This window comes from Miniopterus natalensis, chromosome 5 (assembly GCF_054644295.1).
Source record: "Miniopterus natalensis isolate mMinNat1 chromosome 5, mMinNat1.hap1, whole genome shotgun sequence".
In the NCBI taxonomy this organism is placed as follows: Eukaryota; Metazoa; Chordata; class Mammalia; order Chiroptera; family Miniopteridae; genus Miniopterus; species Miniopterus natalensis.
In genome coordinates this window covers 37,171,602-37,194,072 of record NC_142085.1, presented here as the reverse complement: position 1 = coordinate 37,194,072, position 22,471 = coordinate 37,171,602, and the positions used below count along the sequence as shown (strand labels likewise).

Genomic DNA, 22,471 nt, shown 5'->3' with positions numbered 1-22,471 from the left:
CTGACTGCAGTGGAAAGAGGGCCATTGCTGTTGCCTGTGTATTTACCAACCTTGTCTAAACATTATGGGGAGAGAGGATGGAGACAGGTCATGGGCAGTGGATTTTGTGTCGTGTCATTAGCTGAAGTGACTTACACAAATCCCAGGAATCAAATATTAGAAAAGTTCCTCTTAATTCAGGATCTGGAATTCTTGTGTTCAACTAGCATGTGTGATGGAATAAATTATTTGCCCCAGTTCTCTACCCTCTCCTCTATCCATGGCCTTTGCCATATAACTTTGGCAAGTTCTCCCATTTAAGGTGGAGGTATTTCCCTGTCCCTTGTCTCTGGGCTTGACCACTTGATGTACTTTAGCCAGTGCGTGTTGGCAGAAATTACAGTGTGGCATTTCTCAGCCTAGCCCTTTTCCTCCTGCCAGTATGCAATTGCCACAGAAGAACTTCCCCTGAGTAACTTCTTTGCCCTCATACTGGGCTCCAAAATACGCACATGTGGAAGAGACCAAAACCCAGTTTGCAGTAAGGAACCTAGCCCAGTGGGATCTGCCACTTGAGCAGAGCTTTCCAGCAGAGCCCAGTTCAGATGAGTTGATCCCCAAGTGACACACACACGTCTGAAAAATAATTACTTCCTTGCTGTTGTTTATTACATAATAATGGCTGACTGACACATACGTTGAGTCTCAGTATTATAAAAAAAGCTTTCTCTTTTCTAGAAAGCTAAAAATAACTCCAAAAATAACTGACAGACAATAATATGATTTTACATACATTTTAAAAATAGTGGCATTTGGGAATGGTAATTAATTTATGAAACAATACCACACACAATTGTGCCCTAAATTGTACTATAGGAAAGTACATAATGTGTGCTCATTAAGCTAGTTGGGTATGATTTTAATAATTGAAATAAAGTCAATAAAACAATATAACTGGAAAATTCAACCAATGCTTTTAATAAATATAAATATACTTTTAGTAAGTATAAAGTATGTTTCTGGATAATGTTAGAATTTGTGGAAATGTCCTTAATGTCTTATTACACACAACTTAACTACATTTTAACAGTAACAGGAGTATTACATATAATCAACAGAATCAAAACAAACATTTTTTGAAAAACAGAACATTTAAACAACTAATTAGTATTTTCTAAAGGATTTAAGATATGTTGATTATATGAAATTATAAGGCAATTACCTTTACAAATATTAAAGACTTTCCTCCTACACAAGTCCCTTTTAAGATGATAGACAATGATATAAGTGAAACTATGTAAGAAAAAAAGTTTCAAAAATCTAATTTATAACCACTTATTTTAAATCCTGTGTTGATAAAACTTTTAAAGATCTCTTCCATTACCTTTTAGTATCTATTACATGGAAATATTTTAAAATGTAAATATATTTTATGATATAGACAATTAATGGTCCATTTTAGACAATTATAGACCTATATTGAGTAACATTGTAAGATACAGTTACATGGGAATAAGGCTGATACTGGCTGATTACAGTATAGAAATATGACTCACAATAATTTCTACACATGTTAAGACTATTAAATTTAATTAATGATTATATTTAGAGATCCCTTTAAAATGCTCATTTAAAACTACTCTTGAAAATCTCTTAAGTAAAAGATCTTCATATATTCAACGTTAGTATGCTTCTGATATTTGATAAATTGCTAAGGAAGTGAGTTATTTTCAACAGTTTTTACTTCTATGGAATTCAAGAGAATGCCCAGTCTCCATAAATAAAAAGTAAGCAATGGAAATGTATCAGAGAGTTGGAAAATAGCTTCATCGTGCTTCTGAAGAAATTTCTTGATTTCTTGGTCTTCCTGCCTCATACCTGAAGTGTTGCCTTCTTTGTTTTCCTTCTGAAGAAGCTGCTCCAGAACCCAGAAGAGGGAGAAACTATTTTCATAGCATGTCACATCATAGCTGGCTTGCACCTACAAATAAACAACAAACTCTTTTTAAAAAAATATTGGTTATAGCTCAGCTCAGAAAAAAGCCAAATAAAGAGATTACATTTTCAGACAAAAAATAAATACATTTGACCCTTGAACAATGCAGGGGTCAGGGGCATTGACTCCTCCATCCAGTCGAAAATCCACATGTAACTTGACTCCCCCAAAACTTAAGTTGCTCCTTGGAACCCAAAGGTATTGGTTCCAGGACTGAGTGGGTACAAAATCTGTGGATGCTCAAGTCCCCTATATAAAATGTCATAGATTAATGCATAGAGGCAGCACTCCACATCGGCGGACTCCCAACCATAGATAGAAAACAGATTGAAAAACAATCTGCGAATAAGAGGACCCAGACCCACAGAGTTCAAACCCATGTTGTTCAGGGGTCTACTGTATTTGACGCAACACCTTCTGTCATCTTGTTCCTTTGGGATGGGGTGGGGGTGGAGGAGAGAACAAAGAACATTTTCTTTTTTCAAAAACTTTACAATCTTGAATTACTTTTTTCTCTTGCTGGTTTACAAAGCTCCAAATCCCTTTTCTGCATTATTGCTGCAATTCATTCCTCAGATAATTCTGAGAATACTTGGCAGACAGTCTTACACATACCAAATCCTATGTGTTTATTTCAATGTCTCATCAAAGACAATGGTCCTCCTGCCAATGATAATATAAGGATTTTTAGGGGAACGATTTTAGGAACATGTTTCACTGTACAACTCAGTCTTAGAGCAGTTAGAGTTATGATCTGGAAGCAACCAGGTGTGATTGCATCCTGAGTCCACACAAGTCATTTACTAATAGGATCAGATTGTGGTCATGAGGAAAAATGTAGCTGTGTCTTGTAGAAATTATGGTTTGGCCTAAATGGCTGAAAGTGAGATGAGTCAAAGGATGGGCAATGGAAAGCATAACATGAGGGAATACAGGAATCAGTATAAAGATGTAAACTGGCTTTATTATTTGTTTATTAAGAAATGTGTTGGAAACATTCACCAAATCTCTTCTCTGTAGTAATACATAAGTGAAGAAACATTCTTTTAGAGCCCAGAGAATGTATTCTTCAATAAGGTGGTCTAATAAACAGAGTTAAATATATACAGATAACTAATACTGTTTTTTAACTTTAATAAAGACAATAAAAAAACTCAGGTAACTGTAGACCAGTCTCATTTATGAGTATATACATCTCCGAGTTTATGAATATAGACATATGATTCCATGCAATTACATTTAATCCAGCAATCACATCAAGTAGGGTTTTTTTGAGGTGCTTCAGTAATGGGAAGTCTATCAATATAATCCATCATATCAACAAATTTAAGGACAAAAATGATATGATCATGTCAACAGATGAAAAGATTTTTTTCCAATTACAGTTTGCTTTTAATATTATTTTGTATTAGTTTCAGGTATACAGCATAGTGGTTAGACAATCATATACTTTACAAAGTGTTCTCCCTGATATTTCCAGTACCTAACTGGCACCATACATAGTTATTCCAATATTATTGACTGTATTTCCTATGTTGTACTTTACATCTCCATGACTGTTTTGTAACTGCCAATCTGTACGTCTCAATCCCTTCACCTTTTTCACCCAGTCCCCCAAACGCTCTCCCCTCTGGCAACCACCAGTCTGTTCTCTGTATCTTTAAGTCTGTTTCCTGTTTTGTTTGTTTGTTTATATCAGTATTTAGATTCCACATAAATGAAACCATATGATATTGTCTTTCTCTGACTGACTGATTTCACATAATACCCTCTGGGTCCATCCATGCTGTTGCAAATGGTAAGATCTCATTCTTTTTTATAGCTTAGTCATATCCCACTGTATAAATGTCCTACCACTTTTTTATCCACTCATCTACTGATGGGCACCTGGGTTGCTTCCATATTTTAGCTATTGTAAATAAAACTGCAGTGAACATAGGGGTGCACATATTCTTTTAAAGTCGTATTTTGGGTTTCTTAGGCTATATTCTCGGAGGTTGAATTGCTGGTCATAAGGCAGTTCCATTTTTAATTTTTTGAGAAACCTCCATACTGTTTTCCACAGCAGCTGCACCAGTCTGCATTCCCACCAACAGTGCACAAGGCTCCCTATTTCCCACATCCTCCCAACACTTGTTCATTGTTGTTTTACTGATGATAGCCATTCTGGCAGGTGTGAGGTGATATCTCACTGTGGTTTTGATTTGCATTTTTCTGATGACTAGTGATGTTGAACATCTTTTCATGTGCAGCTTGGCCATGTGTATGGAAAAGTGTCTTTGGAAAAATGTCTACTCAGATCCTCTGTCCATTTAAAAATCAGGTTATTTTCTTACTGCTGAGTTATAGCTGTTCTTTATATATTTTGGATTTTAACCTCTTACCACGTTTATGGTTTGCAAGTGATTTCTCACACTCAGTAGGATGCCTTTTCATTGTTGATGTTTTCCTTTTCTGTGTGGAAGCTTTTAAGTTTAATATGCACGTGTATAAATATATAAAATCATTGAAGTTATGATGGCAAAAGCAGCACATATTCACTTAAGACTATGTTTCCTACAACAATTGTGTCATATTCTTTTCCTCTGCCCAAAACCTGTGTGCCACCCCTTACTGAGAAAGTATAAAGCAAAAGGCTGATCGGAGCAGAGTAGTTAATTGGGGATGATTTCCTAGAGATGAATTGTGAGCCAGGACTCAAAGACAGTGAGGGGCATAGATTGGTGAATCATCTTTTGATCAAAGTGCTAAGCAAAGAAGAATAAAAAGGATTTGATGGGTATTAATCCATTTTGCTTTATACAGATAATGGTACAGTTGGTTACCTGCCTTAAATGTTGGATACTGGAGACTGGCTCTAAGGGGCTTCTGTCTAATTTGTGGGGTAACTTAGATGAAAAGTTCTAAACTACTGAAATTACTAACATTTGGGATCTTGATATTTTGCCTTGTTCCTGATGGAAATTGTTTAAATATGCAGTATTTGTACATTAAAAAAAAAAGTCATGTGAGGAATATATATAACAGGATTTTAAAAATCTGTCATTATTAGCCTTGTTCAAAAATAATGATTTTCTCATTCACCAATTTTACCTGCTTTTCTCAAATCTGTTTCTTGAGGCTGAATTTATATAGTAAGGTAACAGTAAAATGAGCAGACTGAAAAAAAAAAAAAAAGGCCTATAGCGGAAGAGAAGCTTAGACAAGGATCACAGAGAGTAAGAGGATGGTTTGTTTTTGTTTCACAAAAATAGAGACTGAGTCTCCCAACAAGAACAGATGTGGCAGAGGCCCCTGTTGGTTGAGATCTTTGAGAAAACAGAATCCTACTGAGCAAGGTTTTTTGTAAAGGAAGGCCATCAATTGAACACATATTCTTGGGTTACTAAATCCCCACTCGCCATTTACTAGCTGTATGACACTAAGCCTCACTTTCCTCATCTAAAGCTTAGAAATAGTAACTAACTCCTCTATTGGGTTGCTGAGAGAATTACATTAAATCATATATTTAAAACATAGCACAAGGAGCACAGATTTTTGAATGAGTATTATCTATTATTATCATAATCATCACTATTAAGTTTTTTACCCAAAGTGAAAGAGCCCCTATCCATGAGGTACTTTGCACCTAGAGGAAGACCACTGGCATTATTCAAGTATTGTGCTGTGGCCAATTACTGGATGCATTTCAAGCTTACTGCAAATTGCTCATCTACAGCTGTGTAAAGAACCTGAGGCAGCATCTTTATCTACTTTCCTCTGTTAAGAAAATCCTTCATAGACCGTAGTAATCTAGCAGAGAGTTCCTTTTTGCATAGAAGAGTGGTACTAAGGAACCTAAATGCGAGATGATTATTTTAAAGCCTTTCTGATATTAGGAGGTCCCATGGGAAATGAACATCTGCAAAAGTCCAGCCCAGTCCTTACTTCCAACCCCTTATCAAGGCATCATATTTAAAGAGCTAGCTTGATTGTCACTTTTTAATGTTATATTCTCCAATTATCTGACTAGTGTGAGATGGATCAACTTATTCAAGTTCTATTCTAGATGCTAGATGGCAAAAATTAGTTTCTAATTCCTAAATAATATGCCCTTTTGGTGACTTACTCAGTAACATCATAGATTAAATCCTAAGACTTTAAAATTTTATGTTTGCACATTTCTCTGGGTAAATGTTCTGAGGTTTGACTCCTACCTACCACTTTCTGGGTCATCAGAATAAGTAGACTGCTGGATATGATGATAAGATAGATTTCACATTGATTTGAATTCTCGGATTTCTTTATATAAAGAATAGAGAGTTCCTAATACACAGACATAGCGTTTCTCTGGTCTAACAGATCTCTTGAGTCAACTTGGAATAGCTTAAGTGGCATCCCCACTGCTTTCTCACGACCTGTATCCTCAATTATTGGGTCATCAATCCCTCTCAGTAACCTTTTCACTATTTTATAGTACAGTATTAAACTTGATCTAAAGCTGGAAATTTGAGAAGCAAATACATAATTTATGAGTCTGGACTTTTCATCACAGTAGTCCTTGACAAAACAGTACAAACCAGATGATTTGGTTATTGATAAAAGTCTATTAAGTGAAAGAACAGGGTTCAGAGACTGGAATAAAAGCAGCTAAATTCTTTAAGGAATAATTCTGCTAGGAGTAACTCAGCCTTTAAGATTTTATGTTTCTGCCTGCCTTGCACTCCTCTCTCTCTTTAGTCCTGTTACAAACATTTATTGAGTACCCTCATGTACCCTACAGTAAGTGCTAGAGATAGAGAAATGAATAGGGCAGGATCCGTACCTATATAAGAAGTTCTAGTGCGCATCTAGGGAGACAAACTAGTAAATAAATAATGACCATGCAGAATGCATGAACTAAGGCTATAAAGGAACTCTAAAGGGAACTGAGTCATTTGGTGAGAGAAGACACTGAAGGGTAGGAAATGAGCTCCGTCATGAATGATGATCCTGCAGGTTCACTTCCAGATGGTTCAGCAGGACGCTCTGGAGAGATGACCTGGAAGTTATTGTCAGCAGAGGTAAAACACCTGTTTGGCTACTACCACAGGGGCTTCTGTCTCTGATCAGAGACTATGCATAGAAGCAAGGGAGAGGTAGCTTTAAAGGAGGAGCAGGGAGGGTTGTCACCAAGCTGGGCTGCAATTCATTCTGCAGAATCTCTCTGCCTTCTGTAAGGCAGAGGAAATAGACCTGCTGACTGGAGTGTGCAGTCAAAGGCCAAATCACTTCTAAGTGTCAACAAAATCTCTTAATTGTTTCCATGAGGCTTATCTTCAGTGTTTGATACTTATCTTCCTGAAAGAAGGCACAGATAATAAGAGGAAGCAAGAAAGTAGTATTCTTGGGAGAGAAGGTACTGTTTCACTAAATTAAACTATTCCCACCATGTAATTAAGCCAGAGCTTGAGAAAAAGAAATCAAAGCTGGTGAAATACCCTATATACACTGGAAATAGACCTAGGTGGTCATTACTGATTAAAAACACACAAGTCCAAATAGCCAGTGGGGGTAAAATCAACAAGAAACATTCTTCTTTAGGATTCTGGATAAAGGATTATCCAAGACAGCATCAAAACCTGTCCAACCAGGCAGAAGGCAGGCGCCAGGTTTTTGGAGTAGCATCAGTGACTGCCCAGCCAGGCAAAAGCCAGAGGGTAAAATAATTTTCTAGAGGCTCCTTAGCTAAGCTTTGATAAATTTGCCTAAGTAAGCAAAGGAATGTATATTTTTTAAGAGCACTGGATCCAAAGCTCAAAATCAGTGACAACAAGGGGATGGGCTGAAAAGTCACCAGATCCTTTCCAATAATTTTGTTTAGAAACTGAAAGACAAATTTGACTGGCCTCAGATAATCTACTAGTTATATCCCAAAGGCCAACTGAACAGGGTTGGGTTCACAGAAATTAAAAGCCAGCACAGCTTTCTCTTTCTCTTTTCAATATGTATCACCACTAATTCAAGGACTTACTCTCAGAGGCTGAGTGGAGTTGAATAACAAGGGGAGGTTTAGAAACACAAAGGAGAAAAAACTTCTTATCAGCATTTTATCTTGTTACTGAAAGAGACTGGGCCTAGAGCAAAGTGAATAATACATTTCTTCTTTTTAAAAAGTCAACCCACCACCATCTCTCCTTTTTTAAAAATCAGGTTTCTTGAGATATAATCGACATACAGTAAAATTTACCCTTTTTAATAAAGTGTTAGTTGTATGAATTTGATAAATTACTTTTAAGAAGAGAGAAATGTTACAGAAATCTTTGAATAAAGAGGAAGTATCGTGCTACAACCATGTGATATTTAAAAACATTTTAAATGTTACCTTCTATCCAGCTGACTTTTGTTAAAATATAGACACATTTAGTGTTTTTTTTCCTCTACTACATGAAATATTTCTCCAACATTTAACTATAAGTTTGTTATCTGAAGATATTCCACAGAAACTTTTAAAAAGAAAAGACCCATACGTAATTCAGAAAGCTCAGGAGAAGAAGGAACTAGACTTCAAACTATGAGAGTTTTTCTGCTTTAATTATTTTTATTATCTTTGTGCTGAGAAGCTGCTGGGAAAATTATCTGTCACAAAATGCTAAGTGGACCTAGAGAAAACTTTCTTATCTTAGTGTCTGGTGAGAGTCACTACTTGATGACAAATGTTAAAAAAAAAAAAAAATTAAAAGTACAGAACCAAAGGACTTAGGCTTCCATTCCTTCTCTCCTTCAAATACCATTTCTTCAGTAGCTACTGCCAACCACAATGCTGAGATGGAAATTACACAATAAGTATGGTTTCAAGTCCTTTTGGCATCATTGTTTAAGGTGGAGTTACGTGTAAATGACCACAATACAATTGGATATATGTTGCAAGAAGGTTATGTCCACAGTGTTACTGAAGTGGCATTGCTGCTGAATGGATTACAGTAAAAAATGTGAAGAATGCACCCAGGAAATAATCTCAGTGGAGAATTAAGCTAGCAATGGATGATAAAGGGAAATTTAACTCATTATGGGAAATGCACATGTTAAATGTACTGAAAATAAAACAAGTTGGAGAACAACTCAGTATGCATGTATTAAGGAACAGGTTATAAAAGTGTTGCCCATCTTTTCAGATACATATTACAAAACCAAAATCAGGTTTTCTGAAGAGACACCTGCATTTATAAGGCAAATCAATTAGTTTACTTAACCAATACTGTATGGACTTGGGTATAAGCTTTATCAATTAGTTTCCTTAACCAACACTGTATGGACTTGAGTATAAGCTTTATAAGCAATCGTTTTCAGAAAGAAAAAATGTTCCCAGTAAGTTCACTGTCATTGGTTAATTTAAAAAAAATGTTTAGAATAGACATTGTTGACCACACTTAAAATGTACTTGTATTTGTTTCTTAATTTTCATCTGAAATTCCCATAAGTTGTACTTTTTTTTAAGAAACTATATTAATGCTGCTAACATTAGAAGAGTGATGTGTTCTTTATTGACATTCAAGCCCAAATGTACTATCTGGATCTGATATAACAATGATATTAAACACTTTAAGCAAGATATATTTACTAATACAATAAAAACCCTCCAGATACTTCAAGTGGTTTCAGCAAAACAAAAGAATACTCAAAAGCTTCTTTGTACTCTAAATCATAATATTTCATATGTAAAGAAATACAGTATTCCTTGTAAAATGCTCCACCTTTTGGGAATAAAGCTCTACTTATCTGTATGTCTAACTTCCAAACATAAAGTATGTGTAGCCTAAAAGTTCTAAATTTGGCCTTTTGCAATCTCAGGGAATACCTAAAAACTGGATTTAAAAGGGGAATAAAACACATAAATAATCTTTAATTTGGTTGAATTTAAGCCTCGTGATTTGACATTTTAACTGTGATTAATGCACGTTTTTCTATATATATAATACAAAAGAATTCCAAAATTCACTTTTCATGTTATCATTTTATAGTTCTAAATGTTTCACTCAGTTTTAGATAATCAAAAATGGGCAGATGATACTCCAACTTTAAGAATGTTCACAGCATGTGAATATTAAAGTTATATTTAATATAATTATGTATTTACTATGAGAAAATGTATACATATGTTTATTTTAGACTTAAACAAAATGGTGCTTTATTTTGTTTTGTTAATTTGCTTTTTCAGGTTACTCATTTTTAGGGAAATATTATAGCCTTGTCATGCCAAAAGGAATACCTGGTCTTAAGAATTCTATTCTCAGTATCACTGAATAAATTTAGATTCATATAGTTTTTTAAAAGGTTAGTAATTTTAGACATATTGAGGTCATTTACTATGCAATCCCATGAGATTTCAGACGCTTCCCGCCCTTTTTTAAAAAATCTTTCTTTTGATTTTTTAGAGACAGGAAAGGAGAGGGATAGAGAGATGAAAACATCAATGAGAGAGAAACATCATTGATCGTCTGCCTCCTGCACGCCCCCTACTGGGGATTGAGCCCACAACCTGGGGATGTGCCCTGACCAGCATGAAACCAGTGACCTCGGTTTCTGGGTCGATGCTCAACTGCTTAGCCACACTGGCTGGGCATTTCCACCTTGATTAAGTGTGTATATGTTGCTATATCACATACATTCTCACACAGAAACCTGAATACAAGATAAATTTTAGGAAGTCCAGACCTACCTACCCTTGTTATATTAGGTTAAACCATATCACATTTTCTGTATTTGACAGTTTTTACCTACAAAAATGGCAACTTCATATGACTCATTTCATTTGATTAAAAACAAAATGAAATAGAACAAAAAACCTCTGAACAAATACTTGTAGGTCATTTGAAATTAAAACATCTGGTATAAAATAAAGTGGCTCTTTATGATTAGTTTTCTAATGGTCAACAACTGCATGAAACTAACATTTAAAAAGATTGCTATCTGAAGTTTTCACCATGTTTAACAAGATTTGTATTCTGCTTACTTTTTCTGAAGACTTGTAAACTCGTCTTCTATGAGTTGTGCACTTTAGCTAAATACCTGTTTCAAATCATTTACAGTATTCCTCAGGTAAAGTCCTATGATGATTTGTTTATTGTTGAGTGCTTCCAGTTTGGAATACTGACAATCAGTGATATTTCATTTACTAACTAATTCATTTTTGTCAGGTAAAAGTAGTTAGCTTTTAACAGCAGGAGGTTATATTAATTAATTCAGTCATTCCTTCTAGATTAGATCTGTGTGTGTGTGATGCGAACAGCAAAACACATAGAGCAGCCCATGCCGATCACCTCTGTTCTGACACAACAATGCTGCCCCGGATGAACATTCAGGGCCTGAATCAAACCAGTCTTCTGAGAGTGGTCACTACAAAGAAATTATTTGATGCATTTTATTGCTAATTTGCTATATTAAATTTTAATTATTAAAGGCTGAGTGTTATTAAATACTCTCATTCCATTTACTTCCCTTAGGTTAAACATAGTATGGCATGATCACCTCTATTTCAAGGTCAGCACTATGCAGCTTTCAAAAAATTCATATCATGGATTATCTTTTCCAATCTCTTTGCTCTCACTTAACTCAATTTATTTGATTGTGTCTCGGTAAGAATAAAAGATTTTTGAGAGGACAGAGAATCATTCTCACATCTTCTGGTGGTGCCTTTTTCAGGGCTCCTTACCCAGAGTGTTTTCTAAAAGAAAGATGGTTGAATATTTGGTTTTCGGAGCAGAGCATTTTTGCTCTAAAACCAACCAGTCAGAGAACAGACTGAGTCAACAGAACAGACTTCTCCCATCGGTCATAGAAACTGATATTTTAAAAACACCTATTCTTCAAACGGCCAGAGTTGACATTTCTGATAGTCAATATTTAAGATTGTTATTCCAGTTTAAACTATTAGCCATGTTTTGGGGTACGTATGTCAGCTATAAAGGTTGGCAAATATAAGTGTGTGAGGAAATCTCCCTTTGTCAGCCACTATCACCTGTATGACATTTAGGGAAAATTGCATAATCTCTCTTCCTTCTGAATACTGGCATTTCAACTGTCAAAAAATTATCTTCTGAAATATTTGGCCATGGAAATCTGAGCAGGGCTATCTGTTAGTGGCTCATCTCAACATAACTTGGAAGGATCACATGAGACTTAGAAGGAAATATCATTAATATATATATATGTTCCTGTTTGTAGCTAGTAACAATGAAAATATAGGGTGATTACATCTTATTTGCTAACATCTGAAATTTTCACTCTGCATTTCCCTTTTTATTTTCCTTCTTCCCTCCCCACCCTCCCTCCATTTCACACATTTTCTATTTCTTGTCCTCAATCCCTGAGACGTTTTGCCTTTGTAGTTGTTATATTTTTTCTCATATTTTTCTAAGTCATGATTCATATTTTTAATGGCCTTAACTGACCAGTAAACAGATGTCTTGGCAGCAACATTGTGGGTTTCCTATTATTGGACATTATGTAAGGAGAGGTGACATTTAAGGGAAGGTAGAGGAAACTAATATTTATTGAGTACCAACTATGGTTAAGGCACGATGCTAGGCACCTAACATATGACTTCTTATTTAATCCACAATGGGTTAGGTGGTAGTACTATCACTATTTTATAAAGAAACAGTGAAGCTGGAGCTGTGATTCCCTCCGGGGGGGTCTCTAAATCTCTGAAGTCTGTGTTCTTTCTTATTCTAAATTTCAATATCTTGTAGTGTGACCCTGGAGAAGTCAGCTATGTACTGATTTATATCACACCAGAAAAAGGATTTTAAGTAAATAAAGCTAATCTCTCCGGATTAGTTTGTCAAAAATGGAAATTTCAATTCCATAATCCCTTGAATACTGTGGTTTGATAACTTCCATATGGACTAGAGCTCCTCCCAAATGCCCAGATTAAGTGGTATGTTCACTTGCATGCTGTATGATATGCATTTTATCATTGAATATATATTTAAATGCAACGCTAAATTCTTTGCACATTGTTGAAATATTAAATTCTGTTGCCACAGAACTGTATTAGGACATTTATGTGACATAAAACAATATGGAATTGTATTCAGTGTTTGCTGTTAAAGACAAATCCCTTTCCCAGATTCTGAATTTTGGATGTTTTTAAGCACTACAAATCACTAATAGCAGCTGAAACTACTCTGTCCAGTTCACACGCCCTTTCAAATGCTTGTTTCACAACTTCAGAGACTTGGAATATGCCTTAAAGGGTCCTAAGTCTTTTAAAGTCATGACAAATATAGCAAAAAGCTAAAGCCATTGTTAAACTACTCTTTGATCACAAGTAGTTCTTTCACATCATATAGTTATTTATTCATGGAGTCATACACATTCACATAACATTTCCTAATTGCCTGCAATATGCTACATAAAATGCTAGGCCTCTATGTAGTAGTGAACCAAAAAGATGTAAGATATACTGGGTAGGAGTTTACACTTGAGTAAAAGAGACTGGACATAAACAACTAAACACACACACACGCGCGCGTGTGCACATGCACAGTGATGAGTACTGTGAGGAAAGCAAATGGAATGCTGTGATAGGTCCAGTCAGGAGGTGGGCAGCTGCCCATGATGGAGTCATCGGGAGCCCGCCGAGGAGCCACCTCTGTGAGGGAAGTGGGCAACACTCCAGGCAGAGAGAACAACATGAGTCGGGCTGGGCGACTGGGTCCATGTGCGTACCTGGACAAGCTGAACTCCCGTTCTTTATCTGTGATCCTTTAGCTTCTAAAGTAAGCAAACTGAAAATAGGAAAGACCTTCTACCTTCCTGCCTTCTCTGGGGCTCACAAAAGACAATTTTGCCTTCCTACACAAACATTTCTCCTGAAAATAACTTTTTATGGCATGTTGTGAAGTGTATCTAAATCTATAAAATTAAGTTGAATTTAAAATGAGTATATTCTACAGCATAATTTTATTTTCTCAAGTACCTTTTAAAAATGGACTTAAGGTTCTTTTTTTTTTTTTTTTTTTTTTTAAATAGGACAAAAGAGCACCACGGGTCAAAAGCTTCCAGTATCTAGGATCACTCTGAGGTATGTAAATCCTGTGAGCCATCTCCAGCTGCAAAATTCTATGATGATCAGAAAACAAGGTAAGTCTCTGTTTGAATGTTAAGGAATACAACTCGTGGTGCTGAATACAGGAATATGAAAATACGCATAGGAAATTCATTATCATTACTATAGAAGTCCTCTTTAAATATAATTTATAGGCATTTGCCAAAAAAAATAAATGCTAAATTAACTGATGAAATCTCCTTCAACCCAAACATACAGTTTGGAGCCTAATCTAAAACAAATGTACTACACTAGTTACTTTAAATGAAAGAACTAGTTTCAATAACTTATCAGAAAATAATATGGTGAGCAATTACTTTTATAAATTCAAGACACATTTCATTTTAAAACTAAACTTCTTTGCTGTAAAAAAATAAAATAAAAAGAACTTTTAATAATGTAAGTACCTGATGAAAACCAGCATATCACAGCTTTACTCGGAATGTAATTATAGTTTTCCTAGCTCTGCAACATTCATGTTTGTAAACAGTTTGAGTGGCACATAATTATGTGCTTTCTCCTAAAACTGTCCCTGAACCTCTTCGTTAAATGCCTAACCAAGTCATTCTAGAATTAAAGAAAGACAAATTAAAGCTACATCCATTTAACTTTACAGTTTGGACATATCACTGTATGAAGTAGAGTGACATTTAGCAGTATTGTGTAACTCAATCTAAACTTAATTGGTAGTTCTTTTGTTTGTTCCCCTTGGCATTCAAAATGTGGCTCCAACATGCATTATTAAAATGTTTACATTTGAAGGGAACCAGTGTGCCCTTGTCCTTTCTGTCTCCTCACCCCTTCTCTTCTCCCAGCGATTAGGTTCATACTGTAGCACTTGCCCCAGTCCCCTCCCCCCCCCAGCGAATGATGGGATGGCCCTGAGAAGTCTCCCATAAAGCAGGGCCGCATTTGTGCCCAGCCTGTCCTCCAGATCCCTGACAAGATGGACCATCTAGGAGTGGGGAGATTTGGAAGGCACTCCCTTCATCCCCATACCTCCCAATTCTACAGGTACTTCTACGTACCCACTTCTACCCATCCAATCAGCCATTCGTGTATTAACCAAATATTTATTCCAAGCCTTCGGCAGCCTCAAAACCTGTGCTTGCTGCCCCCTCTCCCTGATATTCTCTTCACCAAAAATTCACAATCCATTCCCTTCATCCAGGCTAATGTTCAAATGTCATGTCTGCAGAAAGGTCCACCCAACCATACTACCTAATGACATGGTACCACAACATTCCATCTCCTCACCACAACTTATTTTTCTTCACAGCACTTGTTAGTTCACATCATTTGTATGCATCTTTTTTCTCTGGCTCCTTCCACTGGAATGTAAGATCCAGGAGGAAGTACTTTGTTTTGCTCACAGCAATACCCTCATGGTGTAAATCAGTCTCTGGCCTAGAGTTGCCATTCAGCATACAAATTCTGAATGAGTAACTTTTCTGAGGATCTCCTCTGCATAAGGTACTGGGCTGGGCCAGGCAGGGGATGCATCCAAGAGAAAGTCACATCCCAAAAGCAAGGAAGCACAGACCCCAAAAAGGCCTGGGGCTGCACGGAGCACAGGTGCTGTTCCTTCAGTTACCAATCACTTCTTTTCCACCCCAGCAGCCATGCTGTGCTTGATTTGGGCACTGCTGGTTGGGATTTCGAGGATGACCGCAGGATCAGGGGCAAATGTGAATACCTACTCTATATGTAGACTAGATAATTTATCCGATCTTGGTGTCATTCTCTGGAAAGGTTTGCTCAATAGTTTTGTCTATATTTTTATTTGAAGATTGGGGTAATAACTTAGAGGTGGGTTGATATGTTCCTTTCCTTCTCATTACCGTCACATCTATACTTTTCCCACTCTCAAATGCAGGAATTATATAACCTCTTTTGAAGAAACAAGGTGAGGTTGAGAGAATAGCTTATTGGATAATGCTCTAGATTGTTCTGTCTTTAAGAAAAAGATATATATGTGTGTGTGCGAGTGTATATATATATAATATATAATTTGGCATGGAAGATTTATTTATGTGTATATTACTGTTGGTGTATAATGGCCCAAGTTTTTCCTTCCATTTTTAAGTATCTGTACTGCTCATCTGTTCACAGATGTCCTGCAGTCTGATTGCCAAAAGTATATAAAATCGGTGTCTGAATGTATATTGCTGGTATGAAAAAGCAGGTCAAAATAATGAATATTTTGTATCCTGAATTTTGCTATCTAATCTAAAAAATTTAAATTACCAGGAGTGGGATCACTGGGTCAAAAGGCAGTTCCATTTTTAATATTTTGAGGAAACTCAGTACTGTTTACCATAGTGGCTGTGCGAGTCTCCATTCTACCAGCAGTGTTCCCTTTTCTCCACATCGTCACCAGCACGTTATTTGTTGATTTATTGATAGAAGCCATTCTGGCAGATGTGAAGTGGTACCTCATTGTTTTTATTTGCATCTCTGTGATAATTAGTGACGCTGAACATCTTTTCTTATGTCTCTTGGCCATCCGTATGTCCTCTTTGGAGAAGTGTCTATTCAGGTCCTTTGCCCATTTTTTCATTGGATTGTGTTTCTTCCTGGTGTTGAGTTGTGTAAATTCTTTATATATTTTGGAAATTAACCTCTTATCAGATGTATCATTGGCAAATATGTTCTCTCATACAGTAAGTTCTCTTTTTCATTTTGTTGATGGTTTCTTTTGCTGTGCAGAAGCCTTTTAGCTTGATGTAGTCCCATTGGTTTATCTCTTCCTGAGTTTCCCTTGCCCTCAGAAACATATTGGCAAAAATATTGCTGCGAGAGATGTCTAAGGAGAGGGGGATGGGAGGACTGGATAAAGAAGATGAAGGAAATAGCTAAAGAACATATATGCGTACCCCATGGATATTGACAATAATTTGGTAAATGCCAAGGAAGGGGGAGGTGGGGGAGAGGAACTCCTGCAATAATGTTAATATTAAAATGTTTTTTAATGAAAACAATTTTTAAAACCATATCTACTTACATAATTAATGAAGTCTGTAAATGATTTGTAAGCAGAAAAAAATGCTGTTTCTATTCATCAATTGCTTATCTTTCTTGCTGGTGGCATTTTCTTTTCTCTTTTCCTTTTTAACTTCCCTACACATGTACCAAGGCTTCTGAAACAAACTGGCCACAAAGTATGTGCTAGAGTGGTGCTTCTCAAATTGTGTTTGCTTAAAAAATGCTTTATCACAAGAAAATAAAAAGATTTCATGGTCATTAGTTTGGCAATATTCATAGTAAAGGCTCTGATAAGTTCTGTAGCAAATACATATGAATAAATTTATTTAAGGAGTATTTCCTATGCCTTAATATAAATGCTGTTTTTACAGAACAACAGGATCCAGTGAGACAGTAATTCGTGGGTGCTTATTTGGGAAATGTTTGTTTCAGAGCCATTTGGTTCATCATCATCTTTCTGACATCAATCCCTTCCCTTCCCTCTCCCAAGTCTTCGCACTTGCCATGGCACTGCCTCTCACTCAGAGCCCATTTCAGACATTCTCATGGGGAGTTCGCTGTGCCCTTCTCCCCGTCCTCCCTGCCTTTCCTTCCAATAGTTATTCTTACCTCAGCTACTACATTCCAGGCTCTGTGCTTGGCCCTCAGGGTATGAGACCAGTAGATTCATTAACTACTGTTGAGGGTGTTAGGGATGTGGAAGAAGAGCATCTAACCCAAGCTAAGGTGACAACTGTGCTGAACCAGGAAACATTAGTAAAGTAATCCAGATAAAAGGTGACAGAGGATTGCATATGTGTGTAAAGGAGTAATTGGGGGAGGGTTATTTGATAGACATGATATATTATGGGCAAAAAAGATAGCATGACCTATAGGAGTCTGAAAATTTCACTGTAGTCTCCAGGGCACAGGGAGAGAGGAGGAGGGAGGCTGAGGAAGAGAACGCTGGAGAGGCAGGAATTAGTGTGATCAGGGACGGCTTTGCATATTAGGCACACTGAATTTATCCTCTGAGCCAGAGGCTCTCAAGCTAGATTATGCATTTGCATTACCTGGAGCCTTTTAAAAATGCCTATTCATGCACCTGGCATCAATTCAGATTTAACTTGTCTGGAGTCTGGAGTAGGATCTGTTTTTTGTTTTTGTTTTTAAACTTCACAGGTGATTTAATATGCAGCCAGGGTTGAAACAACTGTCGGATGCCTTGATAACTTTGGAAGCTATTGTAAGATTCTGAAAGAGTGCAACATGATCAGATTTCTATTTTAGAAATATTACTTTAGAGACTCCTAAGCACATTTCTTTCTGTTATATAACTGAAGTAACTTTATAATTTTTAGATAGAAACATTCATGCTATATATGACAAATAGAAATTACACTTGAAAGTGATTTTTTGTTTAGGCATTATTTAAGTTTAGGCATTATTTACAAACATAAAAATATGGCATCACTGTATAGCACAAATTGCTAAAAAATACGTATACAAAGGTTTTCTTATGTACTTTACTGAGTAGTAACTGTGATGCAGACTACATCTGATCGGCAATGTCTTGAATGTCACTGAGCAGAGTGTTCCCTCAATAAATATGGGTAAAACAGAGTTACATCAGAAGTAATTATGCATTTCAAAAATCAATGAATGTATTCAGCAACTGTTGGGTTTTAAAATTATTTTAGAAAGTAACCTCATTTGGCAACATTATTTTATTGGGGGGAAAAGACTGAGTCTACAAACTGTTAAAAAGAAACGTGAGACAATTAGGACTAATATATTTTGCAGCTGGGATAAGCCTTCTGGATAATGTAGTCAGAGTGGCCCCAATGAGCAAAAATGACAAGGTAAGACGAGCCACAAGGAGAGCTATAACCAGGTAACCCATGTGGAGGGCTAATTCCATCACAGCCCATATAGCTCTGGCTTTGCTTTATGTGGAAAAAAATAGGTGACAAACTATGACATGGAATCTTTGAAATTGCCACTTGTAGGGAATCATCAGGAATACCTCTAAATTAATGCCTTTATAATTGAGAATCTGTTATCAAAGCAAAAGAAATCATTCTTATATGATGAAGTCATAATGACTAAATAATTATCACACACAGAACATGTTACCCAACAACAAGAATATATTTTTTTAAATAACCATGGACTATTAAAAAAAAGTCACGTATTACACTACAAAGAAACTTTCAAAATTACCAAAAAGTGTAAGTCATAAAATCCAAGCTTGACTCTAATGCAATTAAATTGTAATTTAAAAAGAAAAAATAGCAGCAATGCCCACAACAAAACTGAACCAGTTGGAAATAAAGCATAGTATATAGGTGGAAGACAAGACCTAATATTATAAGAATGTGACTTTCCCCTATAATAAACTAAAAAAGTCACTGCAATCCCACTGAAAGTCCTAAGAATACTTTACAATCAATGTGGTGAGATCATTATAGTTCACTAGGAAGAGAAAATTAAACTTATCAATAAATGGATAAATGAAATATTAAAAAGAACAAACCCAGAGCCTGATTCCCAGAACTGCAGAGTAGTACTACCAAGTCTCATGCTGCCCATCAGATGCAGGGCAAATCAGCTGTACTCAAAAAGACCACACATCACTTAGGATTCATCTTGAGACAGCTGTTATTGTCTCTATAAAAGCAGTAATAGTAATCTACCCATTGTAAAAATTTCAATTTTTAGATATCCTAAAAACATCACATTGTAGTTTCTTTGAACTCTACATACTCTGATTAAGTAATGCATTTATTCATTTACTGAATTTTCATTATTTTCTAGATATTTTCTCCTTTATACCTAAGGACCTTCATTGAATCATACTGCAGGGTTTCCAATGTTCTGTCACATACCTGATTTTAGCATAAGTATGCAATAGGTGCATTAATATCATCCTACTATATGAAGAAACAGCCCCAAAGTTTAGTTTATCTAATCTATGTGACCATGATTGACAGGGCTAGGTCTTCATGCCAGGACTTATCCATGCTTTTGCACTCTGTGCAGCCCTGAGGGGGCCAACACTAGGGGACCTTGATTCACACTTCGAGGTCAAAGGGCATTTCCTAAACCATGTGACATGCTCATGGGCTCATGTCACTAAATGGGTTATCATTAGTCTGTTTCCCTTCCCTATTTCTTCATTTACCAAATAGTTTACAATGCTAATTTCAGGAAGCCTGTCTTTCCTGATAAATTTAGGTAACCCTTTTTGTGCACAAAGGCCTAAGGGGCTTAACGGGGCCATAGGCCAGGGACGCCCAACTAAGTCAGGGAGAAACAGGTAGGCACCTGAGTTGCATTTGAAGGATGAGGAGGAATCTGGAAAGAGAAGGAAGTCTGGAGTTAGGAATCACATTCTAGGCAGAGCAGGAGTATCAACCAAGGCAAGGAAGGAAGAAAGAATACTGCATTTCAGGGCACTATGCGAGAGACGAGGCTAGAAAGGTAGGCAGGGCCCATCACAGCGTGTCTTGTCCGCCATGTGAGGGACCTTGGACTTTGCCACCTAATGAGGGAATGGGTGCAGGTGGAAGAAAAACATTTCTGATAGAGCCCTGTGAGAGTTAGGGGAAGGAATTATTAGGAAGAAATCTATTAGGAGAAAAACAGTGAATTTTTCACGCAAGAATGCACAGTTGCCTAATTTGAATTCTAATTATTTGTTAAAGAAATTTGTTAAAGTTCTAGTTAAGCCAACTGTCTCAATTACCATTGCCTGATTCTAAATGAATAAAGTAACACAGTGGTGTTTCCTTAATAATGCAATCTGTTTCCAAGGGGGCGTGGAGGGGGAGTCATTTTTGGAACTACCTTGTCAGTAATGGCAGGGTTTTTCTCCATTTAATCCTTACTCTGCAAAACCAATCGCATTAGCAAAGCATAAAAGTACTTTTTAACTTAGCTGCTTTGTTCTTCCAAAAATATAGCATACTAATTAAGGGCCTAGAGTTTTGGGTCAAATACACCTGAGCCTTACAAACCATGTGACCTGGAACCATGTGACTTCTGAACCTCAGTTCCTGAGCTGTAATATAAAAATATATCTCCTTCAGGAGAGGACATAACATTTAAATGCAGTCATTTTCTCAAGTACGCAGCATATAATGGTGGGAACATGTCATTATACATTTGTCCAAACCCATACAGTGCACATCAAGAGTGAACCCTAAGGTAAACTACAGACTCTGGGTAATGAGGTGTCAATGTAGGTTTAGTAATTGTAACAAATGTACAACTCTCGTGGGGGATGCTAATAGTGGGGGAGGCTGTGCACAAGTGGAAACGGGGTATATGGGAAATCTCTGTAAACTCCCCTCAGTTTTGCGCTGAACCTATAATTGTTCTAAAGACTAAAGTCTACTTTTAAAAAAAGATGTATAATGAGAATTTAGACTAACAAAAAATTAAAAGTCATCTTTAATCCACTACATCTGCTGGCATTAACTTTGCATTGGGCATTATTTTAGTCATTTTATATTAATTTCTCTTTATGTTTCTGATTTTTTTAAGAATAATATTGACAGACAAAAGTCTTATATTGAGCACACTGGCCAACAATTTAATCTCAAACACTGAGATAGAAAGTTGTTGGGGTGGGTGATACCGTTTCTTGTTTAGATTTAAAGGGTAAATTTAATAGCATGTCTTTAAAAACCTGAAGTGGAATCCAAGTGACTGAGAATCCTCAATTAATTTATCCTCTTTCTCCTATTTGTGCTTTTAGGAGAAACACAAAAATGACAGTAAAAAAAAAAAAAAGCAGGATTTATTTTGTAAAAAGAAGTTCATGGTCACATAGAACCATTATTATTGTATTCTCTTTAGTTCAAATGAAATACAGTGGGAACCGACATTCACAAGCATCACACTCTCCAAGATTATCTAGAAAATATTTAATTATGTTGAAATAACTTAGCTAAACAGAAAATCCAATGAACTAGAATAGCCCATTACTTGGATATTCTAATAAAACAATGCATAGTCTTTGATGAATGAGAGTCATGAAAAAATGGATCTTCTCTAACGTATTTTTTAGATTATACATTCTAAGCCTCTCATTTCCTTCCCTAATCCTTTAACAGAACCTAATTTATGTCCTGATACAGAGAATTCATGAGACACCCACACAGGGACTCAGGTCATGCCTTGGAGTTAACGCTTCTGAAAGAGACTGAACTTTAGTATTTTCATAGAGAATAAGAATTCTCCAGATCCTGATTGTGATAATTTTAATACAGTTTTCAAAGAACCCTGATGTACACTGTCTCATATGCTTTTCACAACTCTTTAAGCGTACAGAGAATAGAAATTGTTATCTTTGACTTACAACAAAGGAACTGAGATTTGGAGATATCAAATAGTGTTTTTCTAAGTCCACAAAACTCTGGAATTGCAGAGCTAGCACAGCGCACTTTAATAGCTGA

The 22,471-nt window shown here is 36.3% G+C and overlaps 1 protein-coding gene across 1 annotated transcript in view; it reads right to left on the bottom strand.

Annotated features, from left to right (window-relative positions):
- Positions 1 to 1,690: 1,690 nt before the first annotated feature.
- Positions 1,691 to 22,471, bottom strand: part of MEI4 (meiotic double-stranded break formation protein 4) — a 101,437-nt gene continuing 80,656 nt past the window's right edge. Inside the window, exon 4 of the mRNA XM_016207287.2 lies at positions 1,691 to 1,960. Coding sequence (XP_016062773.2) covers positions 1,691 to 1,960 — 270 coding nt within the window. The remainder of the gene's footprint in view (positions 1,961 to 22,471) is intronic.